The 20,607-nt window shown below is 41.2% G+C and overlaps 2 protein-coding genes across 2 annotated transcripts in view; one reads left to right on the top strand and one right to left on the bottom strand.

Moving 5' to 3' along the window:
* The window catches only part of MMS22L (MMS22 like, DNA repair protein), an 86,522-nt gene extending 82,688 nt beyond the window's left edge, over positions 1–3,834 (top strand). The window contains exons 24-25 of the mRNA XM_056487856.1: positions 1,103–1,270; positions 2,941–3,834. Coding sequence (XP_056343831.1) covers positions 1,103–1,270; positions 2,941–3,025 — 253 coding nt within the window. The 3' untranslated portion in view covers positions 3,026–3,834. The remainder of the gene's footprint in view (positions 1–1,102; positions 1,271–2,940) is intronic.
* Positions 3,835–10,723: 6,889 nt separating this feature from the next.
* The window catches only part of KLHL32 (kelch like family member 32), a 120,472-nt gene continuing 110,588 nt past the window's right edge, over positions 10,724–20,607 (bottom strand). Inside the window, exons 8-11 of the mRNA XM_056487855.1 lie at positions 18,451–18,509; positions 15,995–16,187; positions 13,815–13,909; positions 10,724–12,049 (exon numbers count right to left, since the gene is read on the bottom strand). Coding sequence (XP_056343830.1) covers positions 11,888–12,049; positions 13,815–13,909; positions 15,995–16,187; positions 18,451–18,509 — 509 coding nt within the window. The 3' untranslated portion in view covers positions 10,724–11,887. The remainder of the gene's footprint in view (positions 12,050–13,814; positions 13,910–15,994; positions 16,188–18,450; positions 18,510–20,607) is intronic.

The following is a 20,607-nucleotide window of genomic DNA, read 5'->3' as shown; positions in this document are numbered from 1 at the left end:
AAGCTGCTGCAAGCCAATTGACAGTAAACATGTTTTCTTAAAATAAGTAATTACCCTAACATGCTGCATTGTTGCTTGTTTGTGGTATTTTAGTAATGGAACTTTTGGCACTGGATTTGAACACTGCTTTGCCAAAAAGCCAGAGCAGAAAAATAGAAGTGAGAGACATACCTGCTTCCTCATGGATGAGGTGCTGTTTTGAGAGGCATATAGTAGGGAGGTGTTGCTCCTGTGATGGGAAAAACTCCTTGGGAATGCTGATGGTGCTGTGAAAGATGTGCATGCCTAATTTGAAGTGCAGATAGTCTTCACATAACAAGCTTAGCTTTTTTTTATTTGATTTTGTTACAATAATAGATTATAATGTAAATTATCCTTATTTCATAGTTCTGCAAAATGAATTCTGTGTCTCACATGGATACAGTAGAAGAGCTGCATGACCTGGCAGCCAGACATCCTACAGCCCTTAAGCACTGTTGCTGTATTGGGCTAGGTCTAGGTGAAAGCCTTGAGAGGGACTCGCTGAAAGAATGGGAGTTTGTGGGAATGCCAGTCTGTATGTGATACATCACTTTTATGAGATGTCTCACTCCTAGGTGCTAATTTTGATTTGAATGTAATCTGTGAGCTTTAAAGGCCTCAGCTCCTCAGGCAAATGAATGTGCTTCCATCCAATGATCTGCCCTGTTTAAGATCCAGGGGAGCTTTATAAGAAATGCCAACATTGTTTCTGCAAATTTGAATCTAAAACTCTTGTTTTGTTAGACTTTTTATTGCAATTATTATTTATTAAATAAGAAATATATGGTTTAGTTTTGCACTCACACACCTTATGTAGTAAAATGCTCTGGAACAAGGCAGTCCTGGTGAAACAGCAGTGGAATCTGCCAAATTACTTGAAAATAAATGTGTGGAATTTTAGCATTAGGCTTCAAAACCATGGCTTTGTTTAGAGAAAGTATTCCAGGTAGAGTATTCCAGGGTAACAATATGAAAATTTCTATGCAGCAGATTGCTTGTTCTGATTAGACTCTTCAGTTATTGCTGGCATGTTCTCTGCATCTGTTTTGACCCTGCATTAAGTGGCCCTGTATCCCCCCAGGCAGTTCATCCAGGACTACACTGCTGTCTATGATCACCGGCTTTTCAGCATACTGGAAACAGTGGCAGTCTTGGATCAGACTTTAGTTACCAGCCTGATCCCCACAATCACTCAGTCTCTGAAGGATTCTGAGCACAAACAAGGCCTTGGAAGAAATGCTGCACAGAGGTTTGATTTTCATTTAGTATTGTTTTTTAACAATTAATAGTAGAGGTTTATTCTGTTGAAAGAAAGCAATGTTAAGACAGCATCACAGACACTCAAAAATGAGTGATTTTTAGGTGTTTACAGCCAGAAATCTCCCTCAACTCAAGCCTTTCATGGTTTTAAGCCATCTGTATTTGCTAAATATTTCCAGAGATTTTTAGAAATTAGGGTCCTCAGACTAGAGTAGAATTTATGTGAAGCCAGATTGTCTCTACACTGTATATTGCAAAGCAGAATTAAGAATTCCTTACTCAAAGAATTTTCCTCTTAGTCCCTGTTTTAGAGGACTTTATGGGTCATATGTGAAACTGTAATATAATCAGGTATGGTCTGAGATGCTTGGAAAATAAATACCCCCCAACTTAATATCAAGAGCTCTCTCACAATCTAAACTTAGAAGAGTTGAGGGTGTCCAGGAAAGGCTGTCTCAGGGTCAGCCTGATGTACTGTTATATGCAGGATTTCCTGCTTTTCATCCTTTGATGATGTGTTTCATAGCTAAAATTTTTGTTTTGCTTTTGTTAAATACTGTTAATATTCATCCCATTATCTACAAAATACTGAGGTTGTTTGAGATTCCTGAAATACATGCTTGGAGATTACTGAAGAGCTACATTTTCTTATCCTCATCACTTAAACCACATATATATTATCTAATCTGTTGTAAATGTTTTCTATTAGTAATTTGTATTTAGAATATGCTCCATTACCCAGCAGCCTGAGGTGATCCACAAGCATTTTATTGTAAGAACACTAATTTTCTCTCTTCAAGAACACCTGATTTTCTCTCTTCAGTCCCAGACTCTAAATAACATGATATTAACATATTCAGTGCAATTACTGTTGACATTAAAGTGCAAATCCATATCTATAAAAGAAGTAAGGTTCAGAAGTTGCATTAAATGCTTATAGTGGTGATGTCCCAGTGTTGTTATTGCAAGAAACTAGTATGAAAACTGCAGTTTTGTTTGCTCAAGTTAGTATTTCATGACAAAAATAGGTAATTAGAAAAGACCCAAATGTCAGAGGTAGTACTTTAACAATAATTACATTGTCTGGGTTGGAGAGTATTAGAATGAACTTAAGGTGAAGTGTCTCATCAAGACATACGCACTCTTCTGGAAAATCCACTTGAGTGACAGTTCCCTTCTCAATTCCAGGTTTGTTTTAAAACAGTCATTGTCCTTGGTTGAGGATGGTGGTCTGTATCTGTCAGTGCTGGGCTGCACCCAAGTGTGAAGGGCTCACATCACCGTGCTGTGAGTCACAAGGGTTGCTTAGGCAGAAATGAGAGAGCAAACATCATCAAATCTGAATGCTAATATCATCTAGGCCTTGGAAACTCCACGTTTTTAAATAAGGAACTTGCATTTCACAGCAGGCTGCAAAGCAGCTTTACTGCACTTCTAGCCATAAGCAGTGCAGTCCTTATTCTTCATCTGATCTGACTATGCTAAAGAATCACAGCAAACAAAGCAATTGAATAGATGGGGGGAAATCACCATGTTGTAATATCCCAATATCTACAAAATAGATATTTTTGTGTTTGGGAATTACACACTTTTACTCCTAGGATGTGTGAGATTGTTAAAGTAACATGTCATAAGTTTTGTTTTTTTCCTCCCCAACAGAGAAGCCTATAAGAGACTCTTATCTCACCTTGCAGAGGCTGGACAAAATGAGATACAAAAACTGGAAAATGAGACAGATCAGTAGTGTGCTGGTGTTTAATCCTTTCCTCTTGGACGTTATGACATTATTGGTACCTAAAACTGCAGACTATGACACACTAGACAAATTCTTTGTCTTTACAATGGAAATACATGTATCCATTTTGTGGTTGTTTTTTCCCCCAATTTATGTATTAATTTTAAAAAAAACTGTGGTATTTTATTATTGTCACGCATTTGAAGATTGACTCAATATCTTGATGAACAGCAATAGAAAGATTGAAAGCTAATTTATTACATAATCAAATATCTGTATAAACAGAGCCTATATTACAACACACAAGACAAGATTTCAAAGAATTTCACAACTTAGTTCACATTGAATGAGACCTGTCCCTCTTAATGTACTTTTGAAAATCTTATTCAGTCTGTTCTTAAGAAAATCATAATTTTGTAATTTCTAATTTATTATTTTAGTAGAATAGGAAAAACGTGTGCTCTCTAGTACTCAAATTGTTGAATGCAGTGCATTCACCAGGGGTTGAGCCAGTGTGATAAAGCTTGTGTTAAGAGAGAGCTTTTTTTTAAAATATGTTTATATTGCACAGAATGTATATAGCTGTCTTTAACTTCCACCTGTATTAAAACATTTCAGTATTTTATATTCCTTTGTAAAACCTCTCTGTTTTCTTTGTGGGTAATACAAGAAAAGGCAGGTTAAGATTTCCTGTTCCCTTCCTTTTCAATGCTATGTTCTTAAAATTGACCTGTAATTTCCAGGGATCCCAATAGTCTTTTAATTAGTCATGACATTATTAGTTATCCACTTAGACTAGGTGGGAAAGGTGGGAGGGAAAGGGAGGATAGACTTGTAATTGAAATACTCATAATTTGATGATAGGCTATTCCTGTTTGCTGGGGAAGTTGGTTCTTTCAAATATTTTGCTGTGTTATAGGTCTTTCCAGGGTGGATCTAGCTCTGTAATTTCGTCTATTTTTTGGGTTTTTAAAGTGCTCAGGAAACTTTCATTAATGGCTGTGATAGCCACACTTTTCACTTCCCTCAATAACCCTGAAGCTTTCTGAAAATTTCTGAAACTACTTACTGGACTTTGGAGTGGGTTTGCCATTAATGGCAACACCAGTGAGCAGGCTCTTACTTTTAAAGTTATTCACATTTTAATTTTACAACGTTAACGGGAAGGAAAAATTATTTTTATGTCTGATACCTCCACAAAAATCCCTAAAATCTTGTTCAGAGCAGCTTCCCTTTCGTTACAGTAATGTTATCAAGTCAAACTAGATAATCTTCTTGCCTAAATCAGCTACAGGTACTTCAGATAATGCAGTAACTAAAAGCCTCTTTAGGCTACTTAATAGTGCAGAACATGGAGGTTCTTTTCATTATGAAAGTGACTTATTGAATTTGCATTGTAGCTTCTCATAAGCTTATGTACCTGGCAGTTTTATTCATCCCAGGAGGATTCTGCTTCTGAAAAGCTTTTTTTTTTTAAAAATTAAAAACACCCCTCTCCAAGTGAAAATAATTGAGATGCCTTTGAAATTTGAGTCCTACCACACAGTAGATCCCAGAACAAATGTCTGACTGTAGTATTACTTCCTGAAAGTAAAAACTGTGATTTTAAAGGGTAGAGCAGATATTAGCATTTAATGATGTGTTTAGTAGGTTATTAAAGGCATATTTAATACTAGCTGTAGTGGTTGGAGGTTTCTGAAAAAGCAACAGGACTTTATGTAAATGCACAGCAGTTCCTGGTGCATGAGAAACTAATTTAAACAGTTTGTAAATGATTATTCTTTGTCACAAAATTAATACAAACAGAAATAAGGCATTTTGCATCATAGTCATTAACCATTGCCAAATGGGTGATCTGATGGGTGGTATGGACAGTTGCAGATGTGACTGATAGTTCCAGTAGTATTAATGAGAAGAAGACTTGCAGAGTGCTAGTTTATGCTGACCTACCAAGCATACACCAGAAGAGCAGTCCAAAACCAGTTAAGGAGGAATGAAGAAAATGCTGATTTTAACTGAAATAGAGAAAAAAACTAAAAGCTAAAAACAAAAATTATTATTTATTAGATGCTGTCTGTATAAAGGCTGCTTAAGCAATAAACGTTATTTAAATTAAACCTTTCTACCTTATTTTACATTGAATAGTTTGGTTTTAAAAAGAGTATATTCAGACTAGATTTATGGAAATTTTTTTCATTATGAGGATGGTGAAACTCTGGGACAGGTTGCTCAAGGAGTTGACAGACACTTTGTCCCTGGAAATACTGAAGTTCAGGTAAGATGAGGCTCTTGGCAACCTCACTCAGTTGAAGATTGCTACTCATTGTAGGGGGGTTTATTATAGGAGGGCAAGGGTGTCTCCCAGTACCTTGTCTAAAAAGAACACTGCTTGCACAGATGGACATTTCCTGCAACTGTAAGTTCTGCAACTGATTGTGAAAACATCCTGAAAATAAAATTGTAGCTAGAGTACCTAAACCACCTAATTTCCTCATTCAAACCCATCTATATAATGCAAAGTTAGTGGTATTAAGCTATTTTGAATATTGTTATGGTTTAACCCCAGCCCACACAGCTGCTTCCCCACCAGTGAGATCAGGGGGAAAGTTGAAAGGTTGAGACAAAGACAGTTTAATGGGGAAGGCAAAAGCCATAAATAGGAATGGCAAGCAAATAAAGCAGAGCAAGGAATGAATTCACTGCTTCCCAAGGGCAGGAAGGTGTTCAGCCATTCCCCAGGACTGCAGGATCACAGGTAACACTGTAGCACATAACATGGGAAGACAAACCCATCACTCCAAATGTCTCTTCCTTCCCCTCACTTTATGTACTGAGCATGATGTCACATGGTCTGGAATGTTCTTTTGTCAGTTTGGGTCACCTGTTCCAGTTGTGACTCCTCTCAAGCACCCCCAGCCCCCTCCTCACCAGCACAGCAGTGCAAAAATCAGAAAAGGCCTTGGCTCTGAGCCCTGCTCAGCAATAACAAAAACATCTCTATATTATCAACCCTGTGTTCAGCACAAATCCCAAACACAGCCCCATACCAGCCACTGTGAATAAACTCCACCACAGCCTTACCAGCAGACATCTTAATTACTCATAACTATAAAATCACTTTTTGTCAGTAGAGTTTTGTTAAAACTTTTCATTTCAGAATGCTTTTTCTTGCCCTAAAGCCTGGTACCCAGTCTGCAACAAGATTGTCCTTTTGTTTGGAAATGCTAATACTGGTGATGGGAGACCTGTCTGAAATAGAGTCATTGTGAGCCTTGCTAGAATTTTCCACACTGATCTCCTTGGCCATAGGACTGTTCCAGGATATAAGAGGACCATGTGTGTATATATACTAAGCACCCTTTTTTCCCTGCAGTGTATAGAACTGAGATCTAAATAGACAGTATTTAATCTTTATATTTCCCCTATTCCAGAATTCAGGATACCAATCACCTCTGACCCATTATCATCCTGTGATATGAAACACATGTCCAGCACATGATGAACAATGACAGGCAGAGGGAAGTCTGGCTTATCTTTCCTTTAGTAACCTTAACAAGATAACATGAAAAAAAAACCAAACCCTTCTGTTCAGAATTCACATTTGACTTCCATTAATCCCACAAAGCTGTTCCTCTATTTCATAAGAATTTTACTTTTTTATTGTTATTTAAGAGCAGAAACATGCTAATTGAAATTGCTCTTTGCTTTCATTTTCAATGGAAAAAAAAACCGGGTAGGGTAAATGCTCTAATAAAAGATCTTCTGAAAAAGAAAAATTCACACCTTTTATGCTGGAATAGAGCAGCAGACCTATGGAAAGAGTAAGGTCCTGGTTTATCTGTTGGAATTGAACAGAATAGGAGCTGCCAGTAACATAAACTGCTTGGTCCTCTAAGGAACTTTGGTAACTCTGCACTTAAATGCAATATAGTTCCCTCAGGAAACAAAACAGAGGTTTTACTGCGCTCTGGTTTTCCTTCTTTCAGAAGCTTTTTGAAAATTATGTATGCAATGGGTATTTCCAGTTTAATCATATTTTAGAATTTTTAACTATTACTTAAAACTCAAATTCAGTGTAATCAGCCCATCTGTTAGCAATGGTTATGAAATTATGTTGAAGATTAAAAATCTGATGCAGTGTCAATATGTCCTAGCATAATTAAGCTTGTTTTATGATGAATGACTATGATATGGCTTTTGTCTACTTGAGCAGCTTTAAAGTGGTAAACCTTTTGCAAGCATAATGTACAAAGTGCAAAGGTATGTACAGAACAACAACAAAAAATGTAAAACCTCAGATCCTCTATGGATAGATATGGTATCTTTACAGGCAGAGTAATTCCACATTACAACCAAATTCACTGCATGTCAGTCCATCAAGCACTATCATGGCTCTACCCTTCTCCTTGAAGAATGACACCAAAACAGGCATTAAAAATGCAAATTTGCTAAATGCATTATTTGTTTTAGAAAGGCCCAGCATGACCTGCATAGGCACTGGTGGAAAAATTAGTACAGCACTTGCTTACATGAATTGAGGGTATTGCTAAAAATACTCTGTTCTTCAGTACTTGAAGCATTGCAACATTAAGCATTTTAATTCTGGCATTGCTGTGGAAATGCTATATATAATAATCTCTGTTGGAAAACCATTCTTCATGTGGACACTTTATCCCTCTATAATGTGTCCTTGGGGGGAAGAAAACCCCTAATTTTGCAAAAATAGAACTGCGTAAGTCCTTTATACACAGTCTATGCACTAAACTTCCTGCAATCTTCCTCCCCTACAAACTCTGCCTGCAGATGAAGTGTTTAAACCTTGCCCTCTTAATTTATTCTACATTTTAATTTTCAATAAACAGATGCCGCCTCTTTTCGCGCTTGTTTCCACATTGTTCCACATTCTGCCTGGGTTGTTTCTGCATGTGTGAATATTCAATTATCTGTTTCTCCACGATTTGCAACTGATGTACTAAATGTCTATACAGGTGTGGGGGAGGGTAACTGGGGAAGGCAAAATTTAGATAAAAAAGAATTACAGAAGTTTCAGCTCTTCTGAAAGTCAGGAACTTGCTGCTAAGCTAAGAAGAAAATAATAAGCCACAACTAGAAGTTGAAGGATTAAAAAAACATTACAGAAGCAGAACTGCTGCACACTGGCTCATAACATGTGAGTGTTTCTTTAGTCAGCACTTGGGTGTGAAATGCACAAGAGACACCAAAGTGGCAGAAGAGGCTGCTGGTGCTGCTGCTCCTTGTGAAAATGAGGCATTTTATGGATTAAGAGCAGAAAGCAGCTGATTCACTTGTGGTTTTTTTATAGCTAAAAGCTGGTAACACATTCTAGGACTCAAAGGTAAAGTATATATTTATATACTTTAATTAAAGCTATATAAAGGATAAAATATTACTTTTTATGGGAGTGGCCTGAAAAAAGATAAGAGAACAGCTCTTCAAGACATTGTGGCCCAAAAGTTGCAGATATAAATAGATATCTCTATCTTAGCTGCAGATATAAATAGCCTTAATGTGTAAATCTAAAGAGTTCAGGGCACAGAATTGCTCTCTCTTCCAAACGGGACAGTCAGTGACTGCTGCATTATTTGCTGGTAAGAGCACCTATTTCCCTGAAGCAGTAGTGAGTTCTCACTGATTGCAGCTTGTCCCCTTAGCTTGCACACTCCCAGCTGGATATATGACCTGTGTTGGCATCTGCTCTCACACTGTGATGACCAGACTCTGGCAACAGAACCAGCAAGCATGGAAATAATAATCTTGTTCAGGACAGCTTTATGGCTGTGTGGAAAAACTGAGCTAAACTGTGTGTCAGAGGTATGTACCAAAGCCAGTAGGCTGGGTAAGAGACAAAGATTGGGTTCTGAGTTGTATGTTTGCCCAAAATAGTACAAAATTCAGAACATCACTGGTGGATCAGGAGGTCATGCACAGGATTCTGCAACCATGGCAGTTTTAGAAGGGAGAGACATTCAATGGAAGGATGGCAGAGCAAGGGCATTGGGGCTCAGAAACTTCAGCTCACCAGGCAGCCTTTGCAGGAGTCCTGCACAGCTGCAGGTGGCAGGTGAAGCCAGCCTTGCTCTCCCATCCTCACTCCTTCCAGCTGAGACCCCTCAGCCACAGCGGGGTGCTCTCTGCCTGCTCTTGCATCCACACTCTTCCTTTTTCTTACCTGGCAATAATTAACTGGGTTTTGTTGCTCTGGCAAGGGCTATGAGGCATTTTCTGACTTCAGGTGCAGCAAAGCACTCTCCATCTGTCCTGCAGGTCCTGCAACAAAAGCAGAAAGACCCAAATAGGAAAGCGTGACACAAAAACTTAAATGACAGAGAGGTTGCTTTGAAAGACCTCTGTAATCAGTGGAGCCTGATGATTAAGAGCCAGAGCAGGATCCTGACACTAATAGGAGCATATGTGTTGTCCTGAGGCTCTGTGGCAGAGGTACCCCTAACCAATATAATGTAATTGCACAGCTGTTTAAAACTGCCATTCACAGCACAGACAATTGGTGACAACAAGCAGAGCAGCAGAAGTGTCTAAAGAGCAGAACAAACATGATAAATAACCTTCTTGCCTTTCAGACCTTGAACCAATTGGCACATGCTGCTTTGCAAAGGAAGCTGCCCCCCTCTGCTTCTCAAACCCAGGCCACTGCTGCCACTTTCTGCCACTGCTCAGCAGTCATCCTCATCCATCCTAATCCCTCCCCTTGCTCTCCAGAAGCAGCACTTTAGAAATTATTCCATAGTTACAGCTGTACTAAGCTATGAGACCTAGGAATAAAAGTTTCAAACTAAGCTGAGACATAGAAAACACACTTTGCACAATTGTCCAGAAGTGCCCTGGGCTTTACAAACAGGAAGTGTCAGTTTTGCCCCCGAAACAAAAGGAGATCACTCACCTGGTGTGGTACCTCCAGGGTAAGACTCAAAGCCCCTGCACATGTTTTGATTATTTTAGCCACCCTCCTCTTGAAAATGAGACATGTACTTCATTTGTATCCCTGAAAGCCACACTTAAGTCAAAGTCTAAATACTTGCCTGGCTTGGCACCTGCAGCCCACACAGGAAAACAATTTCTGTAAATGGACTGTTCAGAGAGTTGTCCCTTGCATGCAGATTTCCAGGAGATCAAACAAAACAAGAAATTAAAATATGTCTTGATGTACAGCCTATCCAGCTCCAATGCAGCATGGAGAAAAGTCCTGTCTAGTTATAGGCATGCTTGGTGCACAGAGGGAGATGGTGTTAGCAACTCAAGTCAGTGTGCCAGGCAAAGACTGCAGCTGCAGCTCTGCTCGAGGCAACAAGTAAGAAAGCTCAGCAAAAAAAAACAAAACACAAAAAAACAACCAAAAACCCAATCATAAAACATTCTAACCTGATAAATATGGAAAAGGAAAGGTGATGCTCCACCACTACATTGCCCAGTGGGAGACAGAAATGATAATAAAGTTAGCTCCCTGTAATCAGGCCCTTAAAAGTTAAAAGATAGTTTTGAGGAGAAAGTGCTGCTCACTGGACAAAGTCAAACCTGTTCCCATTCAGCAGGCACGGGCTACTGCTGCAGCACATTCCTCATGTGGCATTAGCAGGAGCATCAGCAGGAATTTGATAGGTCTGCTCAGGCAGCACAGTGGCAGGGAGCTGATCAGTAGGTAAAGCAGAGAAGTGCAGAGTATCCATAAATCAGAAACAGAGAAAGATTTAATTACATGCTTGGTTAATATTTACAAACATTGACATTTTTGTTCAATATGTAAATAAAACACAGAGATAAGAGACAGGGACTGCAGTAGCCAAGCAAAGCCAAAATATACCAGGTTTGAGTATTTGCTGTGAGCTGGCATATGCCTGGAGAGTGGAATGGAGACACGCTATATAAACTGAAAGAATAAATAAATAAATATTGACATTGTTCTACACCTGTTTAGCCTCTGGAGACCAGTGATTTGTGGGACCATATGTTGGACAAAATGAGACTGTTCATTGATAATTGTAAATGTGGTGACCCCTTGCAAACTGGATATTAAAAATATTAAGTAAATGGCACATTTTAATTATACAGTAAAGAGGCTGATCTCCACCATTAAAAGACTGCAGCTGTCAGGAAGAATTGATCATATGACAGAAGGTAACATTTATTTGGTAGTAGACCTTGGTAAATGACATCCCAAACAATCTTTAGATTCTCAGACACACACATTCGGTTCAGACTTGAATTTAACCATGAGGCTTCATTTTCTTTGCCTTTCAGCTGAGACAATTTTTATCTGTTCCTCATATCCTATAGGGCTTTCTGTTTTGAAGTATTTAAATTTCAGATGAAGTACTATTAAATGAGAAACTGTAAACGATGGGGTTCAGAACTGGAAGTCAACACATTTGTTATTCTTTTTGCCAAAGGTATTGAGTGAGTTGCATAATTAGCACAGTATTATATCATCTTTGTCAACATAAACAGAGCTTTTTTATTGTCTTTGAAAGCGCCACTGGTGAACAACGGAATCTGCAGACTCCAAAGAGCAGCAGCCCAGGGAGAGCTGAGAGCATCCACAATGCCTGATGAAGTTGCATAAGGAAATGGAGAAGACACGTAGCAAGCAGCCAGTCCCCAGCAGAAATGCACAAGGCTCTCAGGGATCTGCTTCTACGTCTGAGGCCGAGGAGAGAAACCACGCAGGCTTTGGCACTCCCTGCCTGCCTGCTGTGAGCCCACTTTAAGACAAATGTGAGATGGTAAAGCAGCAGCCCAAGCGGATTGATTCTTCTCACTGAGCCAGAGAAACCCTTCTGTGCACAGGGTTGAATGTTTCCCCCTCCACTTCTGGTCCTGTGGAGCGTAAGGAACGTGTCACATTGTGCCGATCCTGTGGTGAGGCACTTGCAGAGTCTGAAGGTTGGGGCAGGTGAAATAAGGAGCTGGAAGGAAGCAGGCTGCTATTCCATTGGAAGCAAAGGGGAGCGTAGGCCCATAGAATACCTCTTCCTTCCCCTCCTTGCTAACATCCAGCACCTGCATGGCAAAGCATACAAAATACTTTTGGGACCACAGAAGAAAGCTGAAACAAGTTTGCTGGCACCCACCTCATGTAATTACTATTAATCCCAGCAGAAAGGTAGTTTCAGATATTTTTTAGATTATTTATGGATCTGGTGATCCATTTGCTGTTCTCATCACCCAACCCAAAACCTGAGCAAACAATGACATTGGATCCTGCTTCCTGGCAGGAGAAAGTGTAGCCGTGCAAGTGGGCTCCTGTCAGCACAGAGCACAAATTGTTTGCCAGCTCCAAGGTATTTAGGGGGCACAGAAGCTCTATGGAAGATGGGAATGCCAAATAAATTACTGACTTAAAGTAAGTAAAGGTATTTGAAAAAAGTGGAGTTTTTTTCCTCCAAAGGAGAGAGCAACTCAGTTTTCCTCACGAGGAAGATAAAAGGGCCAGTTTTGCTGGTTAAAGCCAGGCACACTGCCAACAGCTGAGCAGGGACAGCACACACAGCTCTGCCAAATCACTCATTATATTTTTTTCCCTTTTATATGGGGACTGTGTCAGGCAGGCTGCCAGTTCATGACCAGTCTGGGGATGTGGACAAATGTCCATTTAAGAAAGCAAGATCCCAGGATTATTTTTGCTTGTCACTAAGCTGTATTAAAACCCAGGTGCAATACTGCAAAGTACCTGTTGATTACAAACGATCCCACTGGTGGAGCACAGCTGCTACCTCTATACTGTGCTACTACTCCATCTAAGCATTATATATCCAAGCCAGCCTGAATCACTTTTTCCAATAAATTTTTTGGTATGATATCCAACAACTTGCTAAAACACAATTATGCTAATGACCAGAACATGTTTTTAACTGTTTATCTTGCATTATCTTACTCTTTACAAATTCATGATACCAAGTGTTCAATATAGGACCAGCAGCTTGGCAAACTAATATACTCCCTTCTTATGCTAAGCCTAACTTCCAGTCTTATGGGACAGTTTGGAGGTGAAATTCTAAAATCCAAAAAGCTGGAAGCTGATAAAATTGTGGTTTATCAGCAAAAGTGCAGAAACTGAGATATAAACAAGAGTTTCTGTCTTTAACTGCCCAGATAGTCACAAAGCAGTGGCTGTGATGCAGAACTGCTTCACTCAGAAACATGCAGAAAGATAAGAATTCCTAACTTCTGCACCAAAATATGCCATGAAAGCCATGGATCTGTGGGTGAGCTGCTTTTATAAAAGATGGGAGAGCAGAAGAGTTTGTTGGACAACCCATTGCCCAGGGCAGGTATTAGAAAACTTCCATTGAAGCTTTAAAGCAGTAGGGCAGGTAGCAGGTTGACTGTGCTTGGTCAATGAACAACTCGTTAACTCTGGCTGCATTTCAGAAACACAAGCTGTAAAGAAAAGAAAAATCCCAATATGGGCTGAAAAATTCTTAGCCCCATCATCCATTTCTGCAACCCTTTTAATTTTGAACTTGATTGTGTAACCAATGAATATATACTATGGATACATACACTATTGTATCCAAACCCTGCCAAAGGAAAGACAATTCAACCCTGGTTTACTGGAATATCTTAGAGGAATTGGATCTGTTGGCTCATCTGGAAATACTTTTAATCTCTACAGTATTTCCTCTCTGTACAGGTTCAGTGGCTGCATAAGAAATATCCTTAATCTCTCCTTTTCACATGTATTTTCCTTTTTTAATAACAACTGTGCAAAACTTATACTTGCAAAATTATGGGAAAGACTTTCAAAGAAACCTAAATCGCTCACCTGGATACATGCCAAAGGCTCATTTGTCCAAATCGAATAGCCACCAACTAAATATATTCTACCATTGTGGACAGCAACTCCAGACTCATTTTGACCTAAAGCAAAGAAGGAAATAGAAACCACTTTCAGTGTTCAATTAACCCTTTTAACACCGAGCGCTGCAGTTCTGTAATGGGATGCAAGCACTCCTGCCTTCAGAATTCCCAACATGGAGTGAAGGTGAGGCGTGGGGCAGTCCCCTGCTCTGCAGGAGCCCTGCCTGGTGCTGCCCAGATGAGCATTAATGTGGCTGGGCAGGGGACCATCTGCTCCCTCCTCAGGTGTGTCACAGGTGACAGGCACGGTCCCCACCTGCCCCTCAGCCCCCAAACAGCCTCAGAGGCTGAGAGTGCCCCTCACGTGCTGCCCACACCTGTTCAGCTCCTGCAGGCACAAGCACAGTGAAAATCACAGGAGCTGCTGTGCAAGTTCATCCCCATAGCAACGGTCGCCCAACAAGTTGGAAAGTTTTGAAGGAAAAATACAGCCTTAAAAAAATCTGCACTACACAGTTCACAAGGCACATTTACTGCCAGTTGTACTGACAGAAAGAAAGGCTTAGACAGCTTCTTAAGGTGCAGGTTGTGGAAACTGGAGGCAGTGGAGAAGAGGCTGCCTCAGCATTCAGTGGGACAGGGTCAGCTCCAGAATGAGGAGGGCGCCCGCAGTGCCAGGGTTTTGCAGGTGCAAATCAGATGACATCCTTCTCAAAGGCTGTCAGGTCCTCCACATAATCATTAATGAGTGAGCAAAATACAGTTCTGTTTGGCCATGTGTAATTCCTTTTTAATCTATGCCTCACTCCCTAGTGCCCATCAAGTACTCTGATGGCCTGACTTGGAAACCAAGCAACCCTGCTGTTGGTGCTTCTTTGAGCATGAGTCACATGCCTGTCTGGAAGCGTGGCCAGCAGGTTCAGGGAAGTGATTCTGCCTCTCTACTCCTCTCTGGTGAGACCCCACCAGGAGTGCAGTGTCCAGCCCTGGGGACCTTACTACAGGAGGGATAGTGGCCTGTTGGAGCAAGTGCAGAGGAGGCCACCAAGTTGATTAGAGAGATGGAGCACCTCTCCTATGATGAAAGGCTGAGAGAATTGGGGTCTGTTCAGCCTGTAGAACAGAATGCTTCAGCAGGATTTAAATGTGGCCTTCTGGTACCAGCAGAGAGCCTACCAGAGAGCTGGAGAGGGACTTTTTAAAAGGGCATGTAATGACAGGACAAGGGGAATTCACTTCAAGCTGGAAGTGAGTAGGTTAAGATTAGATATTAGGAAAAAATTATTTAATGTGAGGGTGGTGAGGCTGCCCAGAGAAGTTGTGGATGCCCAGTCCCAGGAAGTGCTCAAGGTTGGATGGGGCTTTGAGCAACCTGGATCTAGTGGGAGGTGTCCCTGCCCATGGCAGGTGGCTGGAACTAGATGATAATTAAGGTGCCTTCCAAACCAAACCATTCTATGATTCTATGTCTCTCCCTGGGATTCAAGGGGATACTACATCTGGGACTTTCATCATGTGGAGGTGAACTTTGGTAGGCTGGGTGGCAGGGACAGTGAACTGCAGTGTTTTGCAAGTTCCAGCTCTTCCTAGTAAGTCAAGAAGAATTTTATAGATCCTTTAGTTAACTAAGTGCTCAATTAATTCCTGACTTGATGGAATTCCAACAAGGACATGTCCTTTTGGGTAATTTATTAAGATACTGTTTATAAAAAAGTGAGAGTTAACAGATTTCAGTGAAAGCTTTGCCCTATAATGCCAGCAGAAACCACTACAAAATGATGTTACATGGCAAAGATACATCAGTCTCTTGTATACTCAAACAGGGAACTAAACCAATACCACAGGCAAGCTTTTGAAGAATTTAAAAACAGTACTGGTAATATTATGACAAATTATTTTTGACTGCTTAATTAAACAAAATTTATCTGCACCTTCTTCAAAATTGAATGTACAATGTACTAAAACAAATGTTCTGTAGACCACTGAATGCCAGAATTGTAACGAAAAGTGTCTTCTTGGCTAACAGTGGTCCCTAAATTGGAAGCATTTTTAGCAAGTTCAGGGAGTTCCACATACTAAAGGCACCTAAAGAGAAAAGCTGTGTCAGCTCAAGAGTGGTGAGTGCCCCTTTGGTCCAGGGCTCACCTGTCAGCATGTTGAAGCTGCAGCGGGTCCACTGGTCGGTGTCTATGCTGTAGGAGTCGATGTGACGCACCAGGATGCGGTCGTTGTTGTAGTCCAGGTCGTTCCCCCCCAGCACGTACAGCTTCCTCTGGACAGCGGCCATGGAGTGGTACACTCTCCTCTGCAGCATCGGGCTGCGGCTCGACCACTTGTTCTGGAGAGAGAGAGCTTGTCTGAGCACTGCTCAGACACACCTACAGTGGCAGTGCAATGCACACTAGCACAGTGCTGGTTTCTTCTCACCCTTGGTCAGGAATCACAAGTGCATATACTGGGTCTGTCCACATGCTAGATGTGTGTTGGTTCTAACACTGAATGAGGATAGTGGACTTTCAACACGTGGTTTACAGTTCTCACATTTAAGTTCATTAATTTAATGGCATTTCTTGCTCTATTTTTTTTTTGTCTAGCTCATCAGGTTTCGAAGGTCTTTTTTTTCTTTATAAATCACTAGCAAATTCTCCTTAAACCACACTATTAAAAGTCTCCTTTGTACACATGTAGTGCTAAAATTATCTGTACCAATAAGCTCTGTTACGAGAGAAGAGAGATTCTTCTGCCTTTTGTTATTCAGAAGCTTATTTGATCTTATCCTTGGGGAATAAAGCAACAGGAAAAATAATTTCCTAAAGAATCTTCTCAAATGATTCATTTGGTCTAACGTCAACCCTTTATTTGTGGCAACTTACAAAGTTACAACCCTTTGCGTATTTTTCTTACTAATTAACAATATTCAAGGATTTTACCTGTTTAGGGAGAGGCAGAGTATTTTATACCTGAGAAAACAATTCTTCCTGCTATGCCTATCAAATCAAACAACCTGGATAGTATTAATTTAAGTGGAGGAAGTTAAAAATCAGTGAGGAATTTTTTTTGTGATACATGTGCAGCAACTCCAGAGTCTCTAAGCCTTTTAACCTCCACAATATACATCTATACATTTCAACGTGCAATAGTTGAGTATTAGGCACTAATGCTGGCATTAGCAGTCCAGTCTCTTAACACCAGACTATAGACACCATCTGCTTTGCAAAGCCTGCCTGCATCCCCTGATTACATCTCCAGCTTCCTGCACTGCAGGGCCTGCCAGGTGAGCTGGAAGCGCTGCAAAGGCGGCGAGCAGAGGGCCTGGCGGGTCAGCGCTAATCAGGCGGTGTGTGCATGCTGATGAGGCGGGAGGCCGGGGTCAGGCTGGCAGGTAGCTGTGTGCTCGGCGGCAGATGGCCGGCATTATCGCCGCGCCTCCCTGATCGAGCCATTGAGATTCCGCGCGGGCTGCGAGCAGATGCGGCGCTTCCCGGCGCCCAGCGTAAACAATATGCCAGCAGAATGTTTAAATGGAGCTCGTGTGTACAAACACCAAGCAGGCGTCTTTTGAAGAATGCGAGGGCACAGCTCCCCTCTTGGTAACTCTTGGCGCGCCAGGGCGGGCTCCTTGCCGCCAGCACGGCACACCCAGGCAGCCGAGCAGAATTTTGGGGTGCAACTTCCACACCAGTGACGAGCCCAGGTGAGAAGTACACAATAGAGACAGGGTACCCAAACAGTAGCCTGTAATTGCTACTTGGATTTAGGACAGCCAGCATTTGTAGTCAATGACAAACCTGGAGCTCAGTGTGTCATCTCCTGCTCTCTGCTTCAGGCCCCATAGGTGCCATGCTTTAAAAAGTCAGTGGCAACCAGACAGAAGTATCTCCTGGAACAATTTTGTTCCAAATACAGCAATCAAAGCCTCTATCCTACAATCAGAAAAGTCAATACTCTTCCACGTGGGTGTAAATCAGGCTATGCAACTCTGATTGCAAGCTTGGGACTTTTAATTCCTAATACAAGCAAGAGGGCACAACCATGCCCTAACCCTCAGAAATGGTTACTGAGCCATGCTAACCTAATCAAAACACATACATAATGTATGAAATAATCCCTAAAAGATATTTTAGGTGCTTGGGTAATGAAATGATAGGCACCCTTGCAGTCAGCAGAGTAAGTCACGGATAGGTAGTGCAGTTCTCAAAGTATTCAGGAAACAAAAAGGTCCATATATGCAATTCAAAACAGAAATGCCAATGACAAGGAGTGGTTTTGGAACACTGACTTTGAGTACACATTGCTCAGGGCTGCTCGATTAAAAAAGAAAAAAAAAAAAAAAAACAAAAAAACAAGCAAAATAAATACTGGTAAATACAGGGGATTTAAAGCATTGTATTTAATCTAAGATGTTTCCAATTCCTACAGGCTTAAAAAACATAATAAGTTGTCAGGGTCTGCATTACTCTGTTAGACTCACACATCAGTACAAAGTGAATTTAAAACACCACTAATTCAAATGGTCAGCACTTCAGCCTTACAAAATCTTTCTATGTATTTGCCAAGAGATCTGCTTGAAGCAAAACAAAATATATAACACAGATACTCACCTGCTTAGGATCATAGACCATGAGTCTATTTTGATATTGTGCAGTATTTGTTACTCCTCCTATAAAAGAGTTTATATAGGTTACATTTTTTCATACAAGCACAGCCAGGACCAAGAGATCAGGTACAGCAAAACAACCAATTCTAAAGTTCATTTGCAGATAATAATTACATTACATACCACCACTTCTGCTTACATTCCACTGCACTTCTTAATCTGCTTACAAGGGAAAAAGCAGCTCCATTTGCCAAACATATACAAACACAGAATAGCATCAATTAACACCCCCCAATACACTTCCTTTATAGAGCTAATTTCTTGGGCCAAAATGAGTTAAAAATTCATCTATTTATACATAACTGTGCATTCAGCCTTCATCAAGAAACAAAGATAAAATCCATTCCTGTTCCAAGGAACATACAGTGTGTGATGCAGTTTAAAAGAGGAGGAGGTGGGCTTGGGCATCAATGAGAAGGAAGAGGTCAGAGAGAAGCTCTGCCTTACCAGGAGCATGACAGGGGATACCACTGCCTGTTAGAAAGCACAGTTCAAGCCTGTGCAACTGTGCTTATCTAAACATTTGAAAGAAATTCTCCACTTAGCTTGTATTCTAGTGAGAACATCTCCTTGTTTAGTTGGAAACTTAGGCTGGAAAATTCTTCCACAGTGACCAGAAACAACCCTACCCTCTACTTTTCAATAGTGGTCAAGAAAGCATGGTGTAAAGCACCTCAGAGAAGCTCAGAACAGAGTCTGACCCAAGTAGAAGCTGCAAACCATCTGTTTACCTCAACAAAGTAAAGAGTAAATATTCAATGCCCAATCACCTTCTTATTTTGTTTTAAATGGCAAATTTCACAAGTACACATGGAAAACTTCTTCAGTCTGTAATATTACCTGTGCAAACATGTTTTTGAATGTGCTCAAGCCTTCTGGGGACATGGTGTCACTGCAGCACTGCCACAGTTCCCAGTCCCCCTCTGTCACCACTCTGGGCCCATGGGAAGATGGAATCAGAAACAAAACCTGCAAGCTGCACCTCACCTTCATCGTGCCACAAGGGCTGGGCAGAACTGGGGCATGCCAGTGGCCACACACCAGGGACACTCACACTGACAGACAAACTATTTATATTACAGTTTTAATGGCATGTACCAATAGTGGCAAAATCCACAGCAGTGAGAGGAAGGACTCTCACCTTATTATATCTCGTTTTGCTGATGCTTCAGCCAGGACAGTGACTTACATTCCTGCTGGCTGAGCTATGGCCCAGTCCCACTAAGCATGCTGGGTTGGTTTTTTCCCCTCTTATCCCCAAGCTCTGTGCTGGGGAATCCTCATTTCGCCAGCCTCCAGCAAGGCCAAGGGCAGCATTTTGGTTCAGAGCCATATTGTGATTTTGAAACAACTCTGTCACCTCCCCCATGTCATTTTAGGCTGAAGGCTGGGTCTGGTGTGCATTCAAGTTAAACCAGAAGCTCTGTTCCAGATGTGCACCAACCATGCTCCAGTTCCTAATGGCAGCATAAGGGTGTGAAATAATAACTGCTCTTTTGGCTTTGTACCACCTGAGTACTGGGAACATTTGAGCCAGAGGACCAGAACAGACATAGTCCAAAAGTAAAAAATGTGAAGAGTACATGGAGTAAACATAGAGAACCAAGGTTTTACCTGCTGATCTGCTCCTGCTGGGCTGAGCTCTTTGCTGATACAGAAGTGCCCTTGGATCACTCAAAAAACTTAAGTAGGGGCAAGAATCAATGCAGAAACTACAGCTACATCTATTTTAGAGTCTTTTCTTCAACTGCAGCAACAAGGAGAAATGATGGTGTTACTTGGGTGCATCTCTGCAAGCACCAGCCTGTACTGGGCACCTACAGAGGGGTGGCAGCCCAAACTCCCAGCTCAGAGATGCTCACAGGCTGAGAGACAGCTGGGATGAGATGTAGTCCCTCCAAACTGTTTCCATCACACTGTGCCACACCCTGCCCATCACAGCACATGTAAAGTGCACACACAGGAACAGGCATTGGAAAGCAAAGACTGCCCCTGTGTCTGATCTCACAATCTGTTAGCTGTCTCTACACTGTTGTGCAGCCTTCACATTCCTAGTGGTCACCAGCCACACAGACAAAACAATCTTTTCTAATATCTTTTT

This window comes from Oenanthe melanoleuca, chromosome 3 (genome assembly GCF_029582105.1).
Source record: "Oenanthe melanoleuca isolate GR-GAL-2019-014 chromosome 3, OMel1.0, whole genome shotgun sequence".
In the NCBI taxonomy this organism is placed as follows: domain Eukaryota; kingdom Metazoa; phylum Chordata; class Aves; order Passeriformes; family Muscicapidae; genus Oenanthe; species Oenanthe melanoleuca.
This window is presented reverse-complemented; position numbering and strand designations above follow the sequence as displayed.